At 62.0% G+C, this 21,908-nt stretch overlaps 1 protein-coding gene across 1 annotated transcript; it reads left to right on the top strand.

The window, feature by feature from the left end:
• Nucleotides 1-721: 721 nt before the first annotated feature.
• Nucleotides 722-21,745, top strand: GLIS2 (GLIS family zinc finger 2). The gene is made up of 7 exons (XM_060119842.1): nucleotides 722-942; nucleotides 15,090-15,332; nucleotides 16,206-16,378; nucleotides 16,921-17,097; nucleotides 17,181-17,314; nucleotides 17,399-17,517; nucleotides 18,790-21,745. Exons 2-7 carry the CDS (start codon nucleotides 15,161-15,163, stop codon nucleotides 19,587-19,589), a joined length of 1,575 nt encoding a protein of 524 aa, XP_059975825.1. The 5' UTR covers nucleotides 722-942; nucleotides 15,090-15,160; the 3' UTR covers nucleotides 19,590-21,745.
• Nucleotides 21,746-21,908: the final 163 nt, after the last annotated feature.

The following is a 21,908-nucleotide window of genomic DNA, read 5'->3' as shown; positions in this document are numbered from 1 at the left end:
TTCCTGGAACTGAGCTGGGCGGAGAAATCAGGGCCTGCGAAGAAGCATTCCTGCCGCCCTCTCCGCCGCCCGGGGCCGCAGGGGGGCAGGCCAAGGTGACCCCGCGAGAGGGAGGCGAGGGGCCCCCACCCCCTCGGCCGCCGCGACCTCCTCCATCTTCCCGGTCTTGGGGCTTTTCCTCTGGGCCCGCACGCTCTCTCTCCGGTCCTCCTCCGCGCGCCTCCCCCTCTCCGGGCTTCCCCGAGGGCGGGACGTCCCTTCCCACCCCGCCACCCCCAGGCCACCTCCTGGGCCGTGTCCTAGAGCTGCCCTCGGGCCGGGGGCGGGGCCTCGGGGGGGTACCCGAGGATGGGGCCGCGGAGGCCGCGCGCGGCTCGGCCGCGGCCCGGCGCCCCCTCCCTCCCGGTGCCCGCTCCCCCGGCCGCGCCGCCCTCCCTTCCTCCCCTCCCCCGGCCCAGCGCCGGCTCCCGGCCGCCTCCTCCCCACGACGCGCACGCCCCGCCTGGCAGCTGGCGCCCCGGACCTGGGGCCGCGGCGGCGAGAGGGGTTTGCTGGGAGGGCGGGAGTGAGGGAAGCAGCGGGGGAGGGAGGAGGGAGGGAGGAGGGAGGGAGGGAGGCCGCCCCCCGCGCCCCTCCTCCTACCCCTCCTCCGCGGCCCGCCTGTCCCTCCTCCCGCCGCCTCCCTCCTCCCTCCTCCCTCCTCCCTCCTCCCTCCCTCTCTAAGACATCCCCGCACGGCCCGGCCGCCGCGGCCACCTTCCCTGCCGGAGCTGCAGATGTGGCGGAGCGGCCGGGCGCCGGGCGGCCGTGCCAGGGGAGCCTGCGCCCCGTGAGCCTCGGGCCCTGGCCCCCGCCCGCCCGGCCCCCTCCCCCGCTCGCTCTCCCACCGCCCCCAGACCGCCGGAGCCCGCAGCCGGGAGCCCGACCTCCCCCGCCGCCGAGGTAGGAAGCCCCCAGGCATCGCGCCGTGGGGACGGGGACCGGCGCGGGGGGCTGGCCTGTCGCGCGGGGGCTGCGGGACCCGAGGGTCGCCTACTCCTCCCTCGTCCGCGCCTCGCCCCGGGCCATTGTGAGCCCTCGCCGGGGCCCCCGCGCTTGCTCCCTCGCTCGCTGGCTCGCGCGCTCCCTCCCTCGCCGGCTCCCCGGCCCCGTCCCTCCGTCTCTCTGTCTTTCTCCTCCCTCCTTACCTCCCTCTGTCCGGAGGCCGGGCCGAGCTGCGGCCGAGCCCCGGGCGGGAGCAAACTTCGGCGGGGAAGTTGGGCGGCCGCGGTGGGGGCGTGCTGCGGGGTGAGAGAGGCCCCCACCCCTACCCCCGAGCGCGAGCACGAACTTGTCTGGGGCAGCCGGGCAGCCGCCCTTTCACACGGCGGGGCTGTTTATAGGATGGGGGCTGAAAGGTGTCTCCTCCCTGGTCCAGGAAAGTCTCCCCCTGCTGCCCCTGGCTAGCCCCGACCTTCCTCGGGCCAGGGGAGGGAGGCGTCCCCAGGGGTCAGGACTGGGAGCTGGCGTCCTGTCCAACACTTGTTCCTCCCCTGCTGTCTGGGTGCAAGCAGAAGGGTCTGGCAGAGTGGGGAGGGCAGGGGTTTCCAACCTGCCTGAGGGAGGGTCTGGATGGGGGCGGAAGGAGGGGGGCAAGGCAGGTGCATCCCGAAGGAGGGAGATGCCTGCGCCCTGCTTCCCCGAAGGCCCCCTGGGATGGGGCTGGAATCCAGGCTGGCACCTGGAGGCCTTGGCACACTGCCCTGCCCAGCCGGGTACTCAGGCCACAGCAGGGCAGCATGCGGCCTGTCCGCCTCTCCAGGAGGGCCCGCCTGGCCGGCCACCCTGGGCAGTGATGGTTGCAGGGAGCTGCCCAGCCCTGCCCTGGGGCCTGGGAAGCGGGAAGGGATCCTGGGAGGAGCCCTGGGCCCCCAGCCATCACAGCCCAGGATCTTGGCTCTGAAGGGAACGCTTGACACTGAGGGGGCAGCCAGGCCAGCTGGGGACCTGGCCAAGGCCTGGGCTCCCATGGTTCTTGGTCTGGGCCAGGGACAGGGCCTGAGCTGTGGTCCTTGGAGGCAGCCATCTGAAGGTCCTAGACATGCCTTGTCTTGACATCCTGGAGGGAAGGTGGGGCTTAACCAGCAGCTACGGAAGACAGGCCCAGGGAAGGGGAAACTGGCCCCTTCAGTGTGCCCACCCGCCCAGCCCTCCCCAATCCCCACACCAGTGCCACGGTGCCACAGCTGTTCCAGCCCAGCTCACACAACCCTCTCCACGACCTCCTGGGCACCTCCCCTCTGCTCCTCCTTCTCCCCTCTGGGCCCAGGCTGGGCCTCCCAGCTGGCCCTGGCCGGCACTGGGGGAGGGGCTGCACCTGGGGGCCCCTCCCAGGACACCCCTTTCTGAGCTCCAGCCCAGCTCATTTCACAGCCCAGCCCAGCTTGGCTTGGCCCTGTCTGCAGTCAGCCAAGCAGGAGGCAGTGCCAGGGGCTTGGGCACCATTTATGGGGGTTGAAGACCCGTTGAAAGCGGCCCGTTTTCCTTAGCCCCTTCCCCTCCCCCTCCTTTCCGGAGCTGCCATTAGCGCTGACCCTCTGACCCCTATGCCTGCCCGCCCTTCCCTGTCTGTGACCTTTGACCTTTGATGTTAAATCCCTCCAGCTGGGGCTCTTCGGCCCCTGAGTGACCCTGATGCAGGACCCCTGGGGGCCTCTCCTTGCTCCTGGCTCTCTACACAGGGACACCTGCCAGTCCTTCCCTCACTGATGGGGAGGAGGTGCCCCAGGAAGCCAGACAGTGAGTCACCCCACTTCCAGGCACCACTGCTTTTGGGGTCAGTGGCTTTGGGGGATTCGCTGGAGCTGGGCCACAGCCTGGAGGGTGAAGGGAAAAGCCCCTAGCCTGGGAGTCTAATGTCCTGGATTCGACATTTGGCGGTGCCACCAACTCCCGAGGGTCCTTGGGCCAGGCTCTTCCCCCTTCTGGGTCTCAGTTTCCTCTTCTGTAAAACCAAGGGGGTCAGACAAGGTGAGCTTCCTGACCTGCAGAGTCCATGAGAAGACCTGGGGGTGGGGGGTGCCGAGAGGGGGCTAAGGCCAACAAAAGCCAACTCTCAATTATCCGTGGGTGGAGCCACTATGAATAACTGAATGCCACAGACATCCAGAAACCTCATTTTTAAACAATCCTGTGAACTGAGTCCCCCCCAAAGCTTTTGTTGTTTCTGAAAAGCCCAGCTGCAGATGGGTAGCCACAGCGATGTCTTCTCCTGCCTGGGCTCCCCTCCTTGCTGGGAGTGCCGGGCAAAAGGGCAAACTGGTCTGGGGACAGAGCTCTGCCAGGGCCTCTCCCTGGAGCTTGTCAGAGGGCCTGGATCCCTCTCAGCTCCATCATGTGGACCCCTCTCCCTTCTCCTCTCCTTTCCTGGCCTTGGCCCAGGCTGTGGGAGTGTCATCTGCCACCTAATCCTCCGGGGTCTGAGCTGCCTTATAGAAGGAAGAATGTGTTTTCCTGACATTTTCCTATGTGCATTTCCATCTACCCCAACTCGACTTGCCTGGAATCCGAATTTCCCACTTGGGCGAGGGGGCGGGGACGGGCGCCAGGCAGAGTTTGGGGCAATCCCAGGATGAGGGAGGGTGGCGACAGCTGTGGCTGGGGGACCAGATGTGGGGCTGGGGCGTGCAGCTGAGCTCTCTGGGAGGCGTTTGGGGTGGGGCCCCTGGCGCTGAGAGGCACACCAGGGGTTGGGGCGAGGGCTGCTGCTGGCTCTCTCCCGCGCAGGAGGCCTCCCCAGGTTCCCGTGTTCCAGGCAGGGCTGAAGAGGCCCCTCACCCAAGTGGGAAATTCGGATTGCAGTGGGGAGGCCCTGAGCCGAGTGGAATGGGGCGGTGGGGTGTGGGTCTGCCTTTTTCGAGGCTTTGAGAAGCCCTCCTCTATTTGGAGTTATTGTCATTTTATATTTCATACAGACGACTGAGGCCAGAGAGCTGACCCCTGGAAGGTGCTGGGTGGTCCTCCCTTCACCTCGATAAGCACCCTTCTCAGAGGTGGGGGTGTCCCTGGCTGGCAAGGGTGTCTTTGGGGCCAGCCAAAAGATGTGGATCTCCCCCCCAACCCAAATTGCCTCTTCTCCCAGGGCCTGTGAAAGAGTCCTAGAGATGGGCCACAGTCCAGACATAAGTCTGGGGGTTCACCTCTCTGAGAATGCCAGGGCCAGGCGGGGATGGGATACCCAGCCTTGCCCCAGCCTGCCTCCAGCCCTGGGTGGAAGACACCACAGCTTTTGCAAGGCCCTTGGGACACATCTGCCCTAGTGGTTTCCAGGGTGGCCGCTTCAGCCCCACCCTGGGGGCAGGGACTCCGCACTTTCACCCAGGACCTCTAGTGCTTCGCTGATGAGCCACGGTTGGGGTGACCCTGACACCTGGACAGGAATGGACTTGCTGAGTGGGTGGGGGGTGTCTTATGCAGGGGCATGGTCTGGAGTAGACCCAGGTTTCTCTCCAGGATCCAACTTAGCCCTATAAGCCCCTGCTGTCTCTCCAACTAATAAAAATATCAGCTCAGGTCCTGGGGGCTGGGGGTGGGTTGGGGAGGTGAAGTGGGCCAGGAGATGGAGCAGCAGGGGAGGAATGCCTCTAACAGCTCCCTGAGAAAATCAAAAGGATGCCTTCCAGTGGCCATCACAGGCACTGACATCTGTCACCTGAAATTGCTACATTAGCCTCGTGAGAGAGACTCATTGATCCCTATTTGACAAACGAGGAAACTGAGGCACAGTATGGAAGAGGGCCGATGGGCATCTGGGCCTGAGTTCCTGGGTCTGCTATGGTTCGGGAGGATGGGGTTGGGGTCTGGTGGCCTGGCACAAGAGAGGAGCCTGCTCTTGAGGGGGGCCCGAGCTGGCCCTAGCAGCTGTGCATACTGGGCCCCGAGCCTCCATCCTTTTCCTGGCACTGATCCTCCTGGCCTCAGCTCCAGACTTCTCCACGGGGGAGACGAGGCCTGGCCCAGGTCTGCAGGGGTTCTTGGTCCTCTTTCCCATTCCAGCTCTGGGGCTGTGGGACCCCTTCCAGGTGCTCTGGGAGCCCCAGAGGTCTGACCTGCCTCCTGCCTGGGACATGTCTCCAAGCTCCCTCAGGCTGGGCAGGGTAAAGGCCCTGCTCTGGGCATCTTGGGGGGCAGGGAGCTCTGGCTCTCCACTCCCCTCCCCCTCTCAGATGGGATGGAGGGTCTGGGTAACTGGAGGGGCCTGGGGGCCACAGAGATGGGAGGTGATTCCAATGGGGGAGGACTTCCCGTCTGCTCCAGTTGCCCCTGGTGGGGGATGGGCAGCGGGGGCTGAGAATCTTCCAGAGCCATAACTGGGGGGTGGCTGGAGCCTCAGGCCCTTTGTCTTCACTGCTAGAGAGGCCAGGTATTACCTCCACAGCGAGGGCCGACGTGAGCATGTGTGACATGCATGTGTACACGTACCCCCGTCATGGCAGATGGCTATCTCCAGAAGGACTCAGACCCGGCCTCTGGCCCCTTCCTCCAGTCATGGCCAAGGGTGGGTGGGAACCTGCTGAGGCCCCAGGAGACTGCTGAGCTGCCTGAGTCAGCCCCCGGGAGCCTCCAGGAAGACAATCCTGCCTGGCTGACCGAGGGTCTTGTTTGCCTGACACACTCACAGGGTAGCTTCCCACTGGGATCCTGGGAGTAAGGAGGCGGGTGGGGAGGAAACTGAGGCTCAGAGACTTGAGGGCTTGGCCCAGGGTCACTTAGGATCAGGGAGGGTCAGAGGGGAACCAGAGCCTAGGATTGTGTGGTCCTGGCCCCTGAAATGTCAGTTCAGCCTGGGAATCCCCCCAGCTTCTCTGCTGCCCCCCATCCTCTGCATGGGCATCATGTGGGACAGCTGTGTCTGGAGGAAGCCTCCCTCCCTCCCCCTCATCGTCCGCCTGGGTCTGCCTGGCAAGTCCCAGCCTGCCTGAGCCATTTCTCCCCAGGGCCACTCCTTCCTGCGTCCAGACCCTCGGCAACCCCCATCACCACACTTCCAGGCTGACTGACCCAGAGCTGTGATGTCCACCTCCCCCCAAGGCTGTGGGGCCCTCCATTGTCCTGCCTGTTGTAAAGTACCCCCCACTCCAGTGCTGCTGGCTGTCTGCCTGCCAGCCCCAACCTCCTCCAGGCCAGGCCCCCAACACCCCCTTCAGGATACCTAGTGGACATCCTGAGTGGTCCCGTGGGCCCTGGGCCCCAAGGGCCTGAAACAGGCCAGGCCTGGCACGGCCCCACCCAGTGGGTGTTTCCTTTGGGTTCATGCCCCTGGCTTCTGGACTTGCTTTGCTACCCAGAGTGGGAGCAGGGGAGGGGCAGGGGTGGCTGGGAAGAGGGCATGGGGGTGGAGTCCAGAGTTTGTGCTGGAGCTCCTGCTGGGCCTGGGCTAGACCAGCTGTTCTGGGGCGGCTCTGTGTCAGGGCTGGGTGGGAGTGGCAGGAGATGAAGCTGCGGGAACTGCGCCCTTCTGGTCATCCCAACCGATCAGGGTGATGCTGACTGCTTTACCCTCACCGCCCAGGTCTGCTCCTGGGTCCCTTGCCCCAGACAGGGAGGAGGAGACATCTGTGTCGGCCCTGCCTCATGGGCAAACCACTTCCCTCTTTGGGCCTTAAGCCCCTCCACACCTCCCCTGCTGGTAGGTACCACCAATGGATTCATTCTCTCATTCATTCAACAAACATTCACTGAGTACCAAGTGTTTGAGAAAAGTGAAGGGCTGGGGACTTCCCTGGCACTCCAGTGGTTAAGACTCTGTGCTTCCACTGCAGGGGGCATGGGTTTGATCCCTGGTTGGGGAACTAAGATCCATGCCTTGCAGCATGGCCAAAAAAGAGAGAGAGAGAGAGAGAGAGAGAGAGAAGGGAAGGGCAGGTGTGATGGTGCCGTTAGGGGAATGGTTTGGATGTTCAAGCTCTGGTCCTACTCTAGGCCAGCCCCCTCCTTTCACCGATGGGGAAACTGAGGCCCAGAGCCTTGCTCACATCAAATCGGAGCAGGCCTGGTTGTCTGGCTCTGAGTCCCCAGCACTTCCCATTGCTGCTCAGTTCACTGTGGTGGAAGGAGTGGCATTAGTGATGCACTTGTGAGGACTTGGACCCAGGGCGAGTGTGGCAGGCAGCAAGGGGCCGCTGCAGGGCTAGGGATGCTGCCCTCAGCGGTGTGGGGACAGAGGCAGGTCCTCTGCTCAGCTCTCAGGCACCTGGAAGGACAGCCATGTATGCCTACAAGAGGCAAAGAGTGAATCAGGGGAGACTCTGGAGGAGGAGATCGGAGGGGAGTGGCAGCTGGAGGAGAATATGGAAGCGCAGAAGGTTGTGAGGCAGGAGCTAGCACCCAAGAGCATCAGGTGAGCAGGAGGCAGGGAGTCCTGAGAAAGGAGGTGCTGAAGGGGAGAGCCTGGGAACAGGAGATTGGGCTGGAAAGGAAGATGGCAGTCTTCTGTGTAGAGCAGTCCATGGCTCCCCAGTACCCTCCAGGTCCTGGCCCAGCCTCTCTCTTGGGCTTCCTCCTCTGCTGAATGACAGGCAGGTTCATTGTGGGTCAGTTGGGGCCACACTCCCAGGCCTCTGCAGTGTTGGGCGCAGAAAGAATGTGGGCTTTGGACCCTGGAGGTGAATCCCAGCCGTGCTATTTATAAGCTCTGTGACTTTGGCAGTTAATTGAACCACTGTGAGCTTCAGTTTCCCCATCTGGAAAGTGGGGAGAATAGCACCTAAGTCACAGGGTCCTGAGGATGAATGGAGATGGCCCATAGCACTAGTTGTGAGGACCCCAACGCTTCGCCCCATGTCCACGTGGCCAACTTGGATCCAACCCCCCCCACCACAGACACACAGGAGCACCCCCCCCCCAACATTGTTCACCTCTGTGAGTCTGGGCGCCCTTCATTCTCATTCATCTGTGGGCCCCCAGGACCGAGTGGAGGGCCTGGTGTTGGAATGCATAACTGAGTGGTTGGTAAATGAAGCGGATGGAAGGGCCAAAGTCCAGAGCCCGCCTGGCCACCTCCTGCCTTCTTGAGTTGGCGGGGGCTGTTCGCAGTGGGCCTGGTCCCTGTCCCGGGGTGGTGGGAGGGTTGGGCCGTGAGGAGGGGCCCCCAGGACTTGGGTGGCACTCCTGGACTCATTCTGCAGCCAGGCTCAGTGTGGGAAGCACAGTGTTTCCTTCTCTGTGGGGACTGGGCTTCATCCCCGCTCCCACCCATAAGCCGAGACTCCTGGGTCCAGGACCCTGACTCTGGTTACCTGCCGTGTCCTGTGTGTGGCGTGTGTATGCACAGGTGTGACACATATGCATGTGCCTATATGTCTGAGGGTGCCATGGGTGCCCATCCATGTCCTGTGGGACACTGGCCAACGCCTCTGCAGGCCCTAGAGAGCACTGGCAGAGTGCCCAGCCCTGTCCCTGCACTCCGGGTGGCAGTGCTGCCTGGCAGGGCCTAGGCTGCTGTGCCTAAGCCTTGTTGGTGTGTGTCCCTGTCTGGCTCCCCTGGTGCTGGCCCCTCCCAGGGATTTGGGTGGCCTGGGGGCCCAGCCCTTCCCTCTCCACCCGCCACCTGGGCGTGGGGGCTGCTTGGCGGGCTTGCCTCTGGCTGAGGCCCAGGTGCAGGCAATGCTCATAGCCCCACGCACCGCCCCCCCCAAGCTGGGCAGACAGGAAAATACCAGACATAGTTGTGCAAAGGTGGCTGCAGGCAGGCAGGCAGCGGGGGGGTGGGGGGGGTGGGGGGGGTGGGGGGTGGGAGGCCGCCTTGATGGGCCTGGAGCCACCAGGCTAGGGGAGGCCTCTGTGCCAGGCTGGCCCTTGCAGCTGGATGGGGGTGTGTGTGTCTGTGTGAGTGTGCATTTGCAGGCCTGGCCCATGTGTGAGCTGCTCCCCCCCACCTCCCCCCCCACCCCCCGAGCTTGAGCCTGTTGTCACCCTGCTGGCATTGGGGAAGGAAATGTAGCTCCTGGGAAGCTGGAGCCGGGGAGGGGCATAGGGGAGCCAGCTGCTTGCCTTCCAGCATCAGTACTGCCTGATCCATCTGGGTGACCTTGGAGGCTGAGTTACTGTGTGGGGCACCCCCAGCCCAGGGCTGGAAACAAGAATCTTCAGGGCTACCAGTTGCTGGCACCTCCTGTGTGCCAGGTGCCTGGCAATCTCGCCCTGTGGGGTGCCCCGTGAGCTGGCACCTTATCCATGGGGCCTGTATTCCTGATGAGGAAACCAAGTCTCAAAGGTGTGACAGGGGACTGGGACCTGGTAGCCTGACTCTGGGTAGGGCTTTCTAAACGTACCCAAGTGGGGGGTTCCCGGCATGCACCCCTGCTCAGGAGGTGCCCAGCTGGGAGCTTTCCCGAGGCCCCCATGGCTAAGCAGAGAGCTCAGCCCTGGCTGTGTCACCTGGAGGCCCTTGAGCTCCCACCTAGGCAGGGTCTGCCCTCCAGGAGACCTGGGGAAGCCCACCACCCTCACCCCCATGCTGGCTGAGTGCCCATCTTGGGGTGGGGGCGGGGTCTGCTTGTCAAGCAAGAGGTTCCTGGGGAAGGCGAACCCCACGCTCTTCCAGGAAGTGCTGCCGGCACTGGCCCCTCTCCTGGGACCTGCTTGGGTCGAAGTCTCAGGATAAGCCCCCTAGGTCCTGGGAGGATACTTCCTTCTTCCAGGGCTGCTCAGAGTCTCTCCAGGACCTCCCAGTGCTCTTTCTTTGATGCAGTCGGGCTCTGGAAGGTGGCTTGGGTTAGCTGTGGCCACTCCACTGGATAGCAGAGACTGTGGCCCTCCGAGGGGCACAAGCTTGTTTAGTTACACCCTCAACTGAAGTACAGGTACTCCCAGCTGAGGGTGAGACTATGTCTGTGATTACAGTGGGAGGGCCCGTTCCCTCTCAGCTGTCCTCACAGGCCCAAACTGGCCAAAGACTGGGGGACTCAGCAGCGCTAGTGACAATTCATTCACAAGTTTGATTAAGCACCTACTATGCGCCCGGCAGTGTTCTAGGTGCTGAACATTACGTACTAACGGGAAACACTAATCATTGTATGTGCACCATTTTATTGATTTCTCCCCAAAATCCAATGAGGGGTATGTCTTTAAATTTATTTATTTATTTATTTATGGCTGCGTTGGGTCTTTGTTGCTGGGTGCAGGCTTTCTCTAGTTGCAGCGAGTGGGGGCTACTCTTTGTTGCAGTGCTAGGGCTTCTCACTGCGGTGGCTTCTTGTTGCGGAGCACAGGCTCTAGGCATGTGGGCTTCAGTAGTTGTGGCTCGCAGGCCCTAGAGCGCAGGCTCAGTAGCTGTGGCGCACGGGCTTAGTTGCTCCGCGGCATGTGGGATCTTCCCGGACCAGGGCTCGAACCCGTGTCCCCTGCACTGGCAGGTGGATTTTTAACCACTGTGGCACCAGGGAAGCCCGAGGGGTATGTCTTATACTATGATTATAGTCCTGTTTTAGACATGACAACAATGAGGCTCAGACTGGGAGGTGACTTGCCCTAAGTCAAATGGGCAGGAAGTGGCAGGGCCAAGTTGGAGACCCAGGTGGTCTGACCCATACTGGAGCCCTGCTCTGTGGCCTGGTCGGAAAGGGGGGCCCTGAGAAGATGAGGCCTGCCCCTGCCCCCCAGCCCCTGCCACTGCGTGGCTGAGGAGGGTGGAGCTCTTGGCCAGAGCAGGGCGCCACAGCAGTTCCCAGGAATGCAGGGCTGTGGGGTCGTTTGCTTTGGTAGCATATCTGCCCTCAGCTCCCCAAGCCTCCCTGTGGGCCCCCCCAATAGTCAGCCCCTCCAGCACCCACTCACAGCCTGCTGTCCCTCCTGGGCTCTGCACCTAGCTCCCACAAACCCCTGGGCAGGGAGGGGGTGGGAAGCCAGACCCCCTTTGCCTGCCCCTTCCCATGTCCATGGGCCCAGGAGGGGCTAATGGTGAACACAGCTTCTGGGTTCACATGGGCTTGAAACCCAGCTCTGCCACAGACAAGCTGTGTGAACCTGGACAGATCACTTAATCTCCCTGAGCTTCAGTTTTTGCATCTGCAAATGGGGATGAAACAACACCTGCCTTAAACAGTGGGCATGCCACCCACTCATGCAACCTGGGCCAGAGGTCTCCCCTCCCAGCCCTCAGCTTCCGCCTCTGTAAGACCCACGTGCTGACAATGATGGTCCCTGTACCAGATGCAGGGGCACCCTTCCAGATGCAGGGAAGCCAGGGACTTGCTTCTGCTTTCCATTCCATAGCAAGAAAGTCACGTGGGCTTTTGAGAGGTACCTCCTGGGTCCTGATCCCCAAGTCCTAGGCTGGACGGGTCACAGCTGCTCAAAGGGCAGTTTCAGGACAACCCCTGGGAATAAGGGTTGTGCCTCTCATTGCCCTGACAACACTGCTACCCTGGCGCTCGCTCACCTGGTCCCACGCTGCTGTGGGGTGGGCAGGGAGGCCCCTCTTACAGGGGCCCTGTCCTCTGTTTCTGCCAAGGAGACCCTGAGCGCTTCTCAGGGGTCGTGCCAAGCCTGCCGCCTCCGTCCACACAGGCCCCTTTCCCGGCTCAGGCCCAGCCAGCGGCCCTCTCCCAAGCAGGGACGAGGGGCTTTCTCCAGAGCAGATTCCTGCCGGGCGGCTCCCATTAGCCTGGTGACCTTGAGCCTCAGTTTCCTTATCTGTGCCACAGGGAAACCAACGGCGTCACTCACCAGAGCGACTTTAGAGGGTTCAGAGAATTCGTGCACACACGGCTCCTGGCACATGGTAGGTGCTTAATGGATGCTGACCCCCACTTGCGGGTGTGAGTTCCACCCCACGCCGCAGGACCCTGGTGGAGGCGGTGACTTGTCCCGGCCTTAGTTTCCCCGAGGGGCCGGCCCCGCCCCCCGCTGGGGTGGGCCGGGCTGCCAGGTAGGGCCGGGAGGGCGCTGCGGGCGCTGCAGCTGGGGGCCGTCTGAGCGCGGCCGGAGGGCGCACAATAGCGGCCATTGTCTGCGCTCGGCCAGCAGGCGGGCGCGGCGGGGCGGGGTCCGGGCCCCCGAGGCCCACCGCGGCCCACCCTCGGGGTGACCCCGCCCCGCCCCCGCCGCCCCGGTGGTCCCCGCGCCACCCCCGCGCGCTCCCACCCGCGCCGCTTCCTCCCGCTCCCTCCGCCCTAATTAGTTCCTTTCGCAGCTGGAGCAGCGGCGCCCGGCTGCGCGGCCACCTCGGCGCCGCCTCCCCGCCCAACCCCCGCGCTCGGGGACCGCATGACCCCGCTAGCGCGGGGCGCTTGTCGCGTCACCTCGCGATCAGCGGGAAACTGAGGCCAGGGTTCCGCAGCCAGGCTCCACGCTACCTGAGACTCGCCTCTACTCTCGGCGAGACGGGTCACTCTTCGGAGCGTCCCTCTCCTTCTCCGGGAAACAGACACCGAGTGTCCACCTCCCCACCCCCAAATCGATCGGGTGATGGCTGGCTGCCGGCCTCCGGAGGTGGTCACAGCGCCAGTCCCGGGGTTCCAGGCCCAGCTGCATACCCACTCCGGGCTTCTAAGGCCCAGGAGAATGTGACCCTGGCTCTGGACTGCCCCCATCACCCAGCCCGGGAACAAAGAGCAGAGCCCAGAGCCCAGAACTGGCCACTGCTGGCTGGGGGTGGGGGGGTGGAAGGGGACACTTTGAGGTTGGCCAAGGTCAGAGCAGGAGTGGGGGGTCACAGGCGTCTCCCCTTGGGTGGGGCAGCCTAGGGTGGGGAGCTGTGGGCTTTTGGGGGTGGCTCCTTCCTCCTTTCCCAGGAGTGGGAAGGCTGGGCCTCCTGGCTGGGCTCTGGCTTTCATCAGAATGAACCCCTGTTCCCAGGGCAGGACCCAGTGGCAGGAAGTGGGGGGGGTGTGTCTCTGGGGACTGGGTCTGCTGATTAAGGGGGGTGCTGTAGTCCCAGCCTCACCCTGGGAGACAAGATCCTTTCGGGGTCCTCCCTAGTTCTGGGCTGAGGCAGTGTCTCCTACAAGTCTTCAAAACGAGGTGACCCACGGCTCCTCCCTGGCTCCCCTCTGGCCTTAGGAGAGGGCATCGGGCAGGTGCCAAAGGATGTTACTTGGAGAGTGTTGCCAATGAGAGTGTCAGTCTGAATTCCCAGTTCCCAATCCTGCCCTCGTGGTCCCCTTCTCCAGAAGGTCGGGTAGGGGGGTGGGGGACAGAGGCTGTGGGGAGGCCTGTGGCTCTAGGCCAGCTGAAGGACCAGGCCACCAGCCCTTCCTGGCTCCTGAATTCTTAATCAGCATAAATATTTACTTCCTTCCTCCCCTTCCAGGCTCCCAGCACAGAGGAGCTTCAGGGAGGTTGGACTGGGCCTGTGTCTAAAAATAAACAGGTGGAGGGACAGGCAGACACACAGACAGACAGACATAACTGGGGGGGTGGGTCAGGCAGAGGGCAGCTCCCTGCCCAGCCAGAGGAAGAGTGGAGGGGGCCCAGGTCCATCCATCACTGTCACCTGCCCACCTGGGTCTGGAGCTCCTAAGGGGCCAGGGTGGCAGTCTGGTCCCAGCCTCCCCCCCCCAGCCTCCGGCATCACTGGGAGCCCCTGGCCCATGCATGGCCTGCGGGTTAATCCAAACAGATCTGCCAGCTCCCACCTGATGGAGTTTAACAGGGAAAAGTCAAGTCACAGACCCCGGTCCCACAGCCAAGTGTGGCCACCCATTCTCTGATAATGCTGCCCCCTCCCCAGGCTCAGAGACTCCAATGTTAGCCAAGTGCTTGGCTCTTGGGATGTGTCCCCAGAAGCAGAGGGTCCTAAGTGAGGGAGGGGACCACTGTTACTTGTGTGTGTGTAGGGTCTTGGCAGAAGTGGAGCTTGTTGGGGAGACGGATGAGCCCGGGCTTGGAGCTGGGGCAAGCTCCAAGTTGCTGAGGGGCTTGGTCTGGAGAAGATGGGTGAGGACATGGGCTCCCCGTCCTGCTCCGTGGAGAGAGCTCCAGGCAGCTCTGCAAACATACACACTGGTGAAATACATGAAGTCTTTTACCATGTGGTGGTCTTGGGGATGTTCCCTATTAAATTGTGAAGAGCTAGATTCCGTGAACGACAGAGAGTATCTTGTTTGGCAGACAGATTTTCAGGGTGTGATCATCTCAATTAACAAACACAAGGAAACACCATTTCCCAGCATGTGAAAAGATTGCTGCTGTAAAAAATGATGTTTGAATTTGGAGTAAAGGACCCTTGCTCTTGGGTCACTTATATGTGAAGAAAATTACACCACTGAGAAATTCAAAGTGGTGAAAATTCACCACTCAAAATAAAAGAATATCATCACCATTAAAAAAAAAATATGTATGTATGTGTTTTACTAACCACTAGATAGCCGATCACTTCCCCCTACCCTGCCCCTGGATGGCCTGGCTGGGCCACAGTCCCCAGCTGCCCCCTGGTGGTGGCCCAGAGCCCTCGGGCTCCCCACGCCTGTGGGACCCTCTCCTTGGACTGCCCCTGGGAGGCAAGGCCACCTGTCTGTCTGCCCAACCCTTGGGGCCAGGCCAGGCTTTGAACAGCTTGGCTGGGACAAGCTCTCAGCCTCATTCCCTTGGAGGTGACCACAACTGCCTAGGTGCTAGCAGTCAGTAACTAGCACCTCTGAGGGCCACCTGGGAGGACACTCATCACCCTCCTGGCCTGGTTCTGGGTCTCCCAGCTCATACCAGGCGTATGTCCCAGGCGTGACTTCCCACTCAGTCAGAAATGACCTTTGGGACTTGCCTGGCCAGTTCCAGGGAGAAGATGTGGCCTTGAATCTGATGGTTCTGCCACTTCCTAGCTCTGCAACCTGAGACAGTGTCGCTAAAACTCCATTCATGGCAGAATGGACCCTGTGAGCTTTGCTTCCCAGAAAAGTCTCGTGAGAAGTGGAGGAGTTAGCTGTGGGTTGGTGGTTGGCTCACCATGATACCTGCTATCCAGAGCCACTCAGAGGGTCTCTCTACCCGGGGAGACAGCCTTCACACTGCCCAACACCCACTGCCTCTCCGCTTCTGTGGGCTTTAATGGGCTCAGCCCGAGGAGGAGTCTGGGGTCACAGTGTCACAACACAGCTCCTGTCCTCTTCCAGGTTCCTGCCTGAATACCAACTTGGGAGCCCCTCGCTGCCTGCTGCCACCCGCACCCCCAGCCCCCATCACCATGCACTCCTTGGACGAGCCGCTCGACCTGAAGCTGAGCATCACGAAGCTCCGGGCGGCGAGAGAGAAGCGGGAGAGGACACTGAGTGCAGTCCGGCACCGAGCTCTGCACAGGGAGCTCGGCCTGGTGGATGACAGCCCCACCCCAGGCTCCCCGGGCTCCCCGCCCTCAGGTACTGTGCCCGGGGAGGGCAGCAGTCTCAGCCCTGGTGGAGCCCTAGCGATGGGAAAATTGTCCCAGGTGTATCCACCAGGACATACAGCCCCTCACAGCCTCACTTAGAGCGTGCTCCACACTGTCCATCCATCCTCCCAGCAGTTTATCTTTGGAGGCGACACTGTCCCTGGGAGGAGGGAACTAACTTGCCCAGCTCCTGAAGCTGGCACAGCAGAGCCAGAATTCAGACTGAGGCCTCTGGGAGAATTTGGAGGAGCTGATAAAGGGCACGGGGGATTCATGGGTAGTAACAAAAGGCCCCGTGGCCCAGTGTCTGGGCTCTGAGGCAGAGTGGTCGGTCAGCCAGACCAATTGAGACTGGGGACCGAGCCCAGCAAGTGCTTCTTAGGGGGTGCTTTGGGCTCAGGTCTTCTGCTCCGTCTCCGGTGGACCCTGAAAACCAGATCTACCACGTCCAAGCTGGAAGGCTCTGGAAGCAGCCCAGCCCAAACCTTTCATGTTACAGAAGGAGGCAGAAAGGGACCGGAGAGAAGTGAGAAAGGTCCCTACCTGACATTGTGATGGGGAATCAGTGGCCCTGGGTTCCAGTCCCTATTCAGTTACTTACCCTGTGTGCCAGCCCATTCCCATCTGTAAAATGGGTACTTCCCATCTTAACCAGTGGCTGACCTCTCACCACGGCAGAGGTCACATTTGTCAGCTGTACAGGCTGCTACTCAGATTCCGGGGTCCCAGGGTGGTGCGGGGGGGCGGGGGCAGGGCGTGGCTGGTGTCTGCTTCCAGAGTCACAGTGGAGGAGTCGTGGGCAGGAGGGCCTGGCCCGTCAGAACTCCTGGCTCCAGTATCCCTGAATCATGCCTTCCCTTAGGCTTCCTGCTGAACCCCAAGTTCCCCGAGAAGGTAGAGGGACGCTTTTCGGCAGCCCCCCTGGTGGATCTCAGCTTGTCGCCGCCGTCCGGGCTGGACTCGCCCAATGGCAGCAGCTCGCTGTCCCCTGAGCGCCAGGGCAATGGGGACCTGCCTGCAGTGCCCACCGGCCCGGTAAGGAGGGGATGTGTGTTCTAGAGAAGGTGTGTTCCTGGGGCTGCTGTAACAAAGGACCACAAACTGAGTAGCTTAAAACAGAAATGTATTATTGTGGAAGCTAAAGTCCAAAATCAAGGTGTTGACAGGGCCATGCTCTCTCCAAAGGCTCTAGGGGGAGTCCTCCCTTGCCTTTCTCAGCTTCTGGTGGCTCCAGGTGCTCCTTGCCTTCTAGCCATGTCACTCCACTCTCTGCCTCTGTCATCACACGGCCTCCCCCCACCTCGGTGTGTGTGTCCAAATCTCCCTTTCTCTTTTGGAGACATTGGTCACTGGGTTTAGGGCCCCTGTCCAGTCTGACCTCTTAACTTAAATCTGCAAAGACCCTATTTCTATACAAGGTCATGCACACAGGTACCAGGGGTTGGGGCTGTGACATGTCCTCATGTGGAACACAGCTCAACCCCCAGACAGAGGGAGACCGGGGGTGTGGGGGTGGGGTTTGGGCCCACTGGCCCGTGGGCAGGTGCTGACCAGCTCTGCTCCCTGCCCTCCCCCAGGACCTCCAGCCACTGCGCTATCTGGACAGCGTCCCCAGCTCCTTCCAGTTCTTCCTGCCCCTAGGCTCCGGGGGGGCCCTGCACCTGCCTGCTTCCTCATTCCTCACCCCCCCCAAGGACAAGTGCCTCTCGCCAGAGCTGCCCCTGCCCAAGCAGCTGGTGTGTCGCTGGGCCAAGGTGAGTGGGGGTTGGGAAGAGTGGGGCAGGGTCCAGGGCAGGTGGCGGCCCCACTCGGGCTCAGCACACTCTTGGCCCTGCAGTGTAACCAGCCCTTTGAGCTCCTACAAGACCTGGTGGACCACGTCAACGACTACCACGTCAAGCCCGAAAAGGACGCAGGCTACTGCTGCCACTGGGAGGGCTGTGCCCGCCATGGGCGCGGCTTCAACGCCAGGTGAGGGAGGGCGAGGTGGGTGGGAAGGGGGGCCTGGGTGTCCAGCGGCTGAGCTGTCCTCCTCCTGTGCCCTCCCTGGAGCAGATACAAGATGCTCATCCACATCCGCACACACACCAACGAGAAGCCGCACCGCTGCCCCACCTGCAGCAAGAGCTTCTCCCGCCTGGAGAACCTGAAGATCCACAACCGGTCACACACAGGTAAGGGCGGGGCTGGAGTGCGGGCGCCGGGCCATCCGCACAGCCAAGAGACAGGCGCGTACCCCAACTGTTTGGCGGTCCCTTTCCGAGTGCCACTTGCTGGGGAAGCCTCTCCCGTGGGTCAGACCCTCGCCACGCGCTATCGGGACACAGACTCGTCTTCCTGTGTCACACTCGGCATTGTGTTCGTATGATCGTCGACTCATGCCACCTGTGACTGCAGTGTGTCTGCTCGCTTCTCACGGACCCCAGCACACAACAGGGCCAGCACTGGCCAGCAGAGCCACACACTTAATTTAATTTATTTATTTTATAAATATTTATTTATTTGGCTGCGCCGGGTCTTAGCTGCAGCGCGCGAACTCTTAGTTGTATGTAGCATGTGGGATCTAGTTCCCTGACCAGAGATCAAACCCGAGGCCCCTGCATTGGAGTGTGGAGTCTTAGCCACTGGATCGTCAGGGAAGCCCCTTAATTTTAAATTTCCTAATCGTCCCCATTGAAAAAAGTACAAAGAAATACACGGTGAGGTGAATTACAATGATACATTTTCTTGAACTCAGTATATTCAAAATGTTGTCACTTCAATATTAAAACATCAGGGAGGGACTTCCCTGGCAGTCCAGTGGTTAAGACTGTGCTTCCAATGCAGGGGGTGCAGGTTCAATCCCTGGTCAGGGGACTAAGATCCTGAATGCCTGCGCTGCGTGGCCAAAAAACAAACAAACAAAAAAAACCCACACACATCAAGGAGACACTGAAATTCTTCATTTCCTACAAAGTCTGTGGACTCCGGTGTATATTTTACACTAGAGGCACATCTCAAAGGCTCACAGCTTCACGGGGCTTCGGCCGGCCCTGGTCAGCGGGAGCAGCCCTTTCGTAAATCTGGAGAAACTGTGTTGAGTCAGGGCCAAGGGCATCCACGCAGAGCTCACTGTGAGCCAGGCCCCAGCAGGGTCTTTAAGCAATTACCTGTGGAAGTGGTCGCTGTCATCAAAGTCTGAAGCACAGGCCTGAGGCCAAGGGCACACACAGCCAGGCCACAGGCTGGCTTCTTAGCGGCCACGACCTGCCGTCCCCACTGGAGTCAGAGCTCCTGCCGGTGCTGAGGACACCACCCCCCAAATCAGACAGCCCCTGCTCTCAGGGAGGTCTCGGTCTGGGGTGAGGGGCCTGGGGACTGTCGAGTGGGGGGTAGGGGGTGGGAAACTGGGCTGGGATGGCCTGGGCGGCGGGAGCCCCTCACACCGGCACCGGCGCCGCCCACAGGCGAGAAGCCCTACGTGTGCCCCTACGAGGGCTGCAACAAGCGCTACTCCAACTCCAGTGACCGCTTCAAGCACACGCGTACCCACTACGTGGACAAGCCCTACTACTGCAAGATGCCTGGCTGCCACAAGCGCTACACGGACCCCAGCTCGCTGCGCAAACATATCAAGGCCCACGGCCACTTTGTGTCGCACGAGCAGCAAGAGCTGCTGCAACTTCGCCCACCCCCCAAACCACCACTGCCCGCCCCTGACGGCAGCCCCTACGTCAGCGGGGCCCAGATCATCATCCCCAACCCGGCTGCCCTCTTCGGAGGCCCCGGCCTGCCCGGCCTGCCTCTGCCCCTGGCCCCCGGCCCCCTTGACCTCAGCACCCTAGCCTGTGGCAATGGCGGGAGCGGTGGGGGTGCAGGGGGCATGGGCCCTGGGCTGCCCGGCCCCGTCCTGCCCCTCAATCTGGCCAAGAACCCGCTGCTGCCCTCGCCCTTTGGGGCTGGCGGACTGGGCCTGCCCGTGGTCTCCCTCCTCGCTGGCTCCGCTGGCGGCAAGGCCGAGGGGGAGAAGGGGCGTGGGGCGGTGCCGGCCAGGGCCCTGGGCACAGAGGGCCGCAAGACCCCCCTGGAGAGGACTGAGAGCAGCCGCTCCCGGCCAAGTCCCGACGGCCTCCCCCTGCTGCCGGGCACCGTGCTGGACCTGTCCACAGGCGTCAACTCGGCGGCCAGCAGCCCAGAGGCGCTCACTCCTGGCTGGGTGGTCATCCCGCCGGGCTCCGTGCTGCTCAAACCGGCCGTGGTGAACTGAACCCACTCAGTGGACGCCAACCACCTGTAGCCCAGCCGGCGGCTCCCAGCCCTGCCCCCTGACGAACGGAAACTCTTCTGCGAAATAGCAATAATGTTCTCCTGCCTCAGGGCCCAGTTGGCTGTGTCCCTGGGCAGACCTAGCCCCAGATAAGCTGGGCAGCAAGGATGGTGCTAGAAGGGCATTGCTGGCACCCCAGGCTCCCAAGGGAGGAACTGGGTCTGCCAGCTAGGGAGAGCTGTGCTCCTGGGTGCTGAGGCCTGGCTCACCTCTGCCCCACCCCGCCCCATCCTCCACCTAGCCCTCAGTCCCCCCATCCCCCAACTCTAGTGCCACGCTCATCCAGTGGCCAGCCGGGCAGGTCACCCTCCCTCCCTTGCCCACCTGCCAGCCCTGTCCCAGCAGTGGGGATGGTGGGGTGGCATCTGCCCTCCTGACTAGCGCCAGGCTCCCTCCCCATCCCCTTTGATGGTGAGCTGTGAGGACCCCCTGGGATCGAGGCCCCACCCCATCCTGCCTAGCCTCACTGGGCCCCTGCTCTGGGGGCTCCTGACCCCTTTCCCTCTGGTCTACCCTCCAGAGGGAGAGCAAGACAGACGCAGGCCCTGGCAAAGCCACAGGAAGAAGCCACCTTACCTTATGACAAGGCGCCTCCCAGCTTGGAGAGGGAGGCCCGCTCTGCCAGCTGCCCTTCACTGCCCGCCATCTGCAGCCGCCGGCTCGCTGCCCGAGGGTCAGTCCCTCCTCTGGATTGGCTGACGCTCCAGATTGAGGGGGCTGGCTGAATACTCACCTGCCCCTTCACCACTGGGCCTCCCTCTACTTTCAGGGAGCCCTGAGCAGGGAGAGGTGCCAGGACCTGGGACTGGCCCAGCTCAGGGAATAGGTGGGGCTGAGCCGGGCCTGGCCTGGGGCGGTGCCACCCTGCACAAGGGGCTGTGGAGGCCTGCAGGGTGTTGTTAGGAGGGGAGGCTGGCTAGGCACAACCCCAGGCTGGGATACGGCTCCTGTCCTGGGGGCACCAAGTCATGGCCAACACAGGCGAGGGAGGGCTCCAGGCTGGTGCTGGGCACAGGAGCTTCCAGAGGCCATGGACAGAAGGACCTGGGCTTGAGGAGGGGAAGAGGAGCCACAAAGCAGCCAAGGATGCCCTTGGGAGGGCCCCGCCCCTCTGCCTGGGAAGGGGAAGCCAGACGAAGGAGCCTGGACTTGGCGACCTGGCTGCTTCCTTTGGCTTTTCTGAGCTGAGCTCCTGCCCTGTGTCCCTGCTCTGCTCCCCCATGGAGGGGCCAGAATAAGCTAAGGATGCTGGGGCTCCACGTGCCCCAGAGCCCACACTGCTGCCCAAGCCCAGGGAGCTGGGCTCTCCCACAGGCCCTGGCGGTGCAGCACATGTCTCATTCCCCGCCCTGAGCCCTCACGTTCCCTCCCCGTAGGGGGCCTGGTTCGGTCTGGGAGGTGCTGGCCCAGCAGTCAGGAGCTCTGTCTGGCTCCTAGGGCTGCCCTGCCCTTGGCCACAGTGACCAAGCCCTCCGTGTCGCCGGCTGCAGAACAAGGGAGCTATGGGACTGCAGGGGGGTCCTTAGCAGTCCTGCAATTTCCCTCCTCTGAGCAGCTCTGCTGACCCTGCCCTTTCCTGGACTGCCCTTCTGTCCCAGAGGGGTCACCCTGAACCGGCCCACTGACAGGGCCCGGCAGCACTGGCTTTGCCCCTTGAAGGGGCTGTGAGCAAAGCAGGAGGGAGCTGGTCTCCTTCCCTCGCGCCCCACCCAGGACCCAGGCACCCCCACCCCCACTAAGGGCCCCAGGCCTCAAGTCCCCATTGGGGTGAGGGGTTTGAGACTCAAGCCCCGGGAGCGGAGGAACAGGGCACTGGAAGGTGACATTAGCTCAGCATGTGACTCGGTGATAGACCAGGCCCGAAGGGGCCGGTGTACGTGTCGTTGTTGTCGGTTTGTTGTTGCACATTCCAGGATATCAGTATTCTAACAGGTTCTAAGTGCCTTTCTATCGTAGCTTATGTTTTTCCTCCTCTTGGCTCCATTGCTGTTAGCATAGAGTTTTAAAAAAAGAAAAGAGATAAGCTAATGACTATAACAATATATTCCTCCATGTGAGAGGAAGTTTATAAAGAAACAATAAAAGTGAGTTACAAACACGGTTTGTCTTGGATGTGCCAGGAGCTGGGCCATGGACAGGAGACCACCTCTGACTGCCCATGCCTGGCTCTGGGGTCCCCCACCCAGACTGCAGTGCTGAGACCCTGTTCTGGGGTTTTCTCCCAACCCTGTGGGGGCCACAACCTCTCTATCTGCTGCT

The sequence above is a fragment of the Mesoplodon densirostris genome, chromosome 16 (genome assembly GCF_025265405.1).
Source record: "Mesoplodon densirostris isolate mMesDen1 chromosome 16, mMesDen1 primary haplotype, whole genome shotgun sequence".
NCBI classification, from domain to species: domain Eukaryota; kingdom Metazoa; phylum Chordata; class Mammalia; order Artiodactyla; family Ziphiidae; genus Mesoplodon; species Mesoplodon densirostris.
The sequence above is the reverse complement of the archived record's forward strand: the minus strand, read 5'-3'. Positions and strand labels throughout refer to the sequence as shown.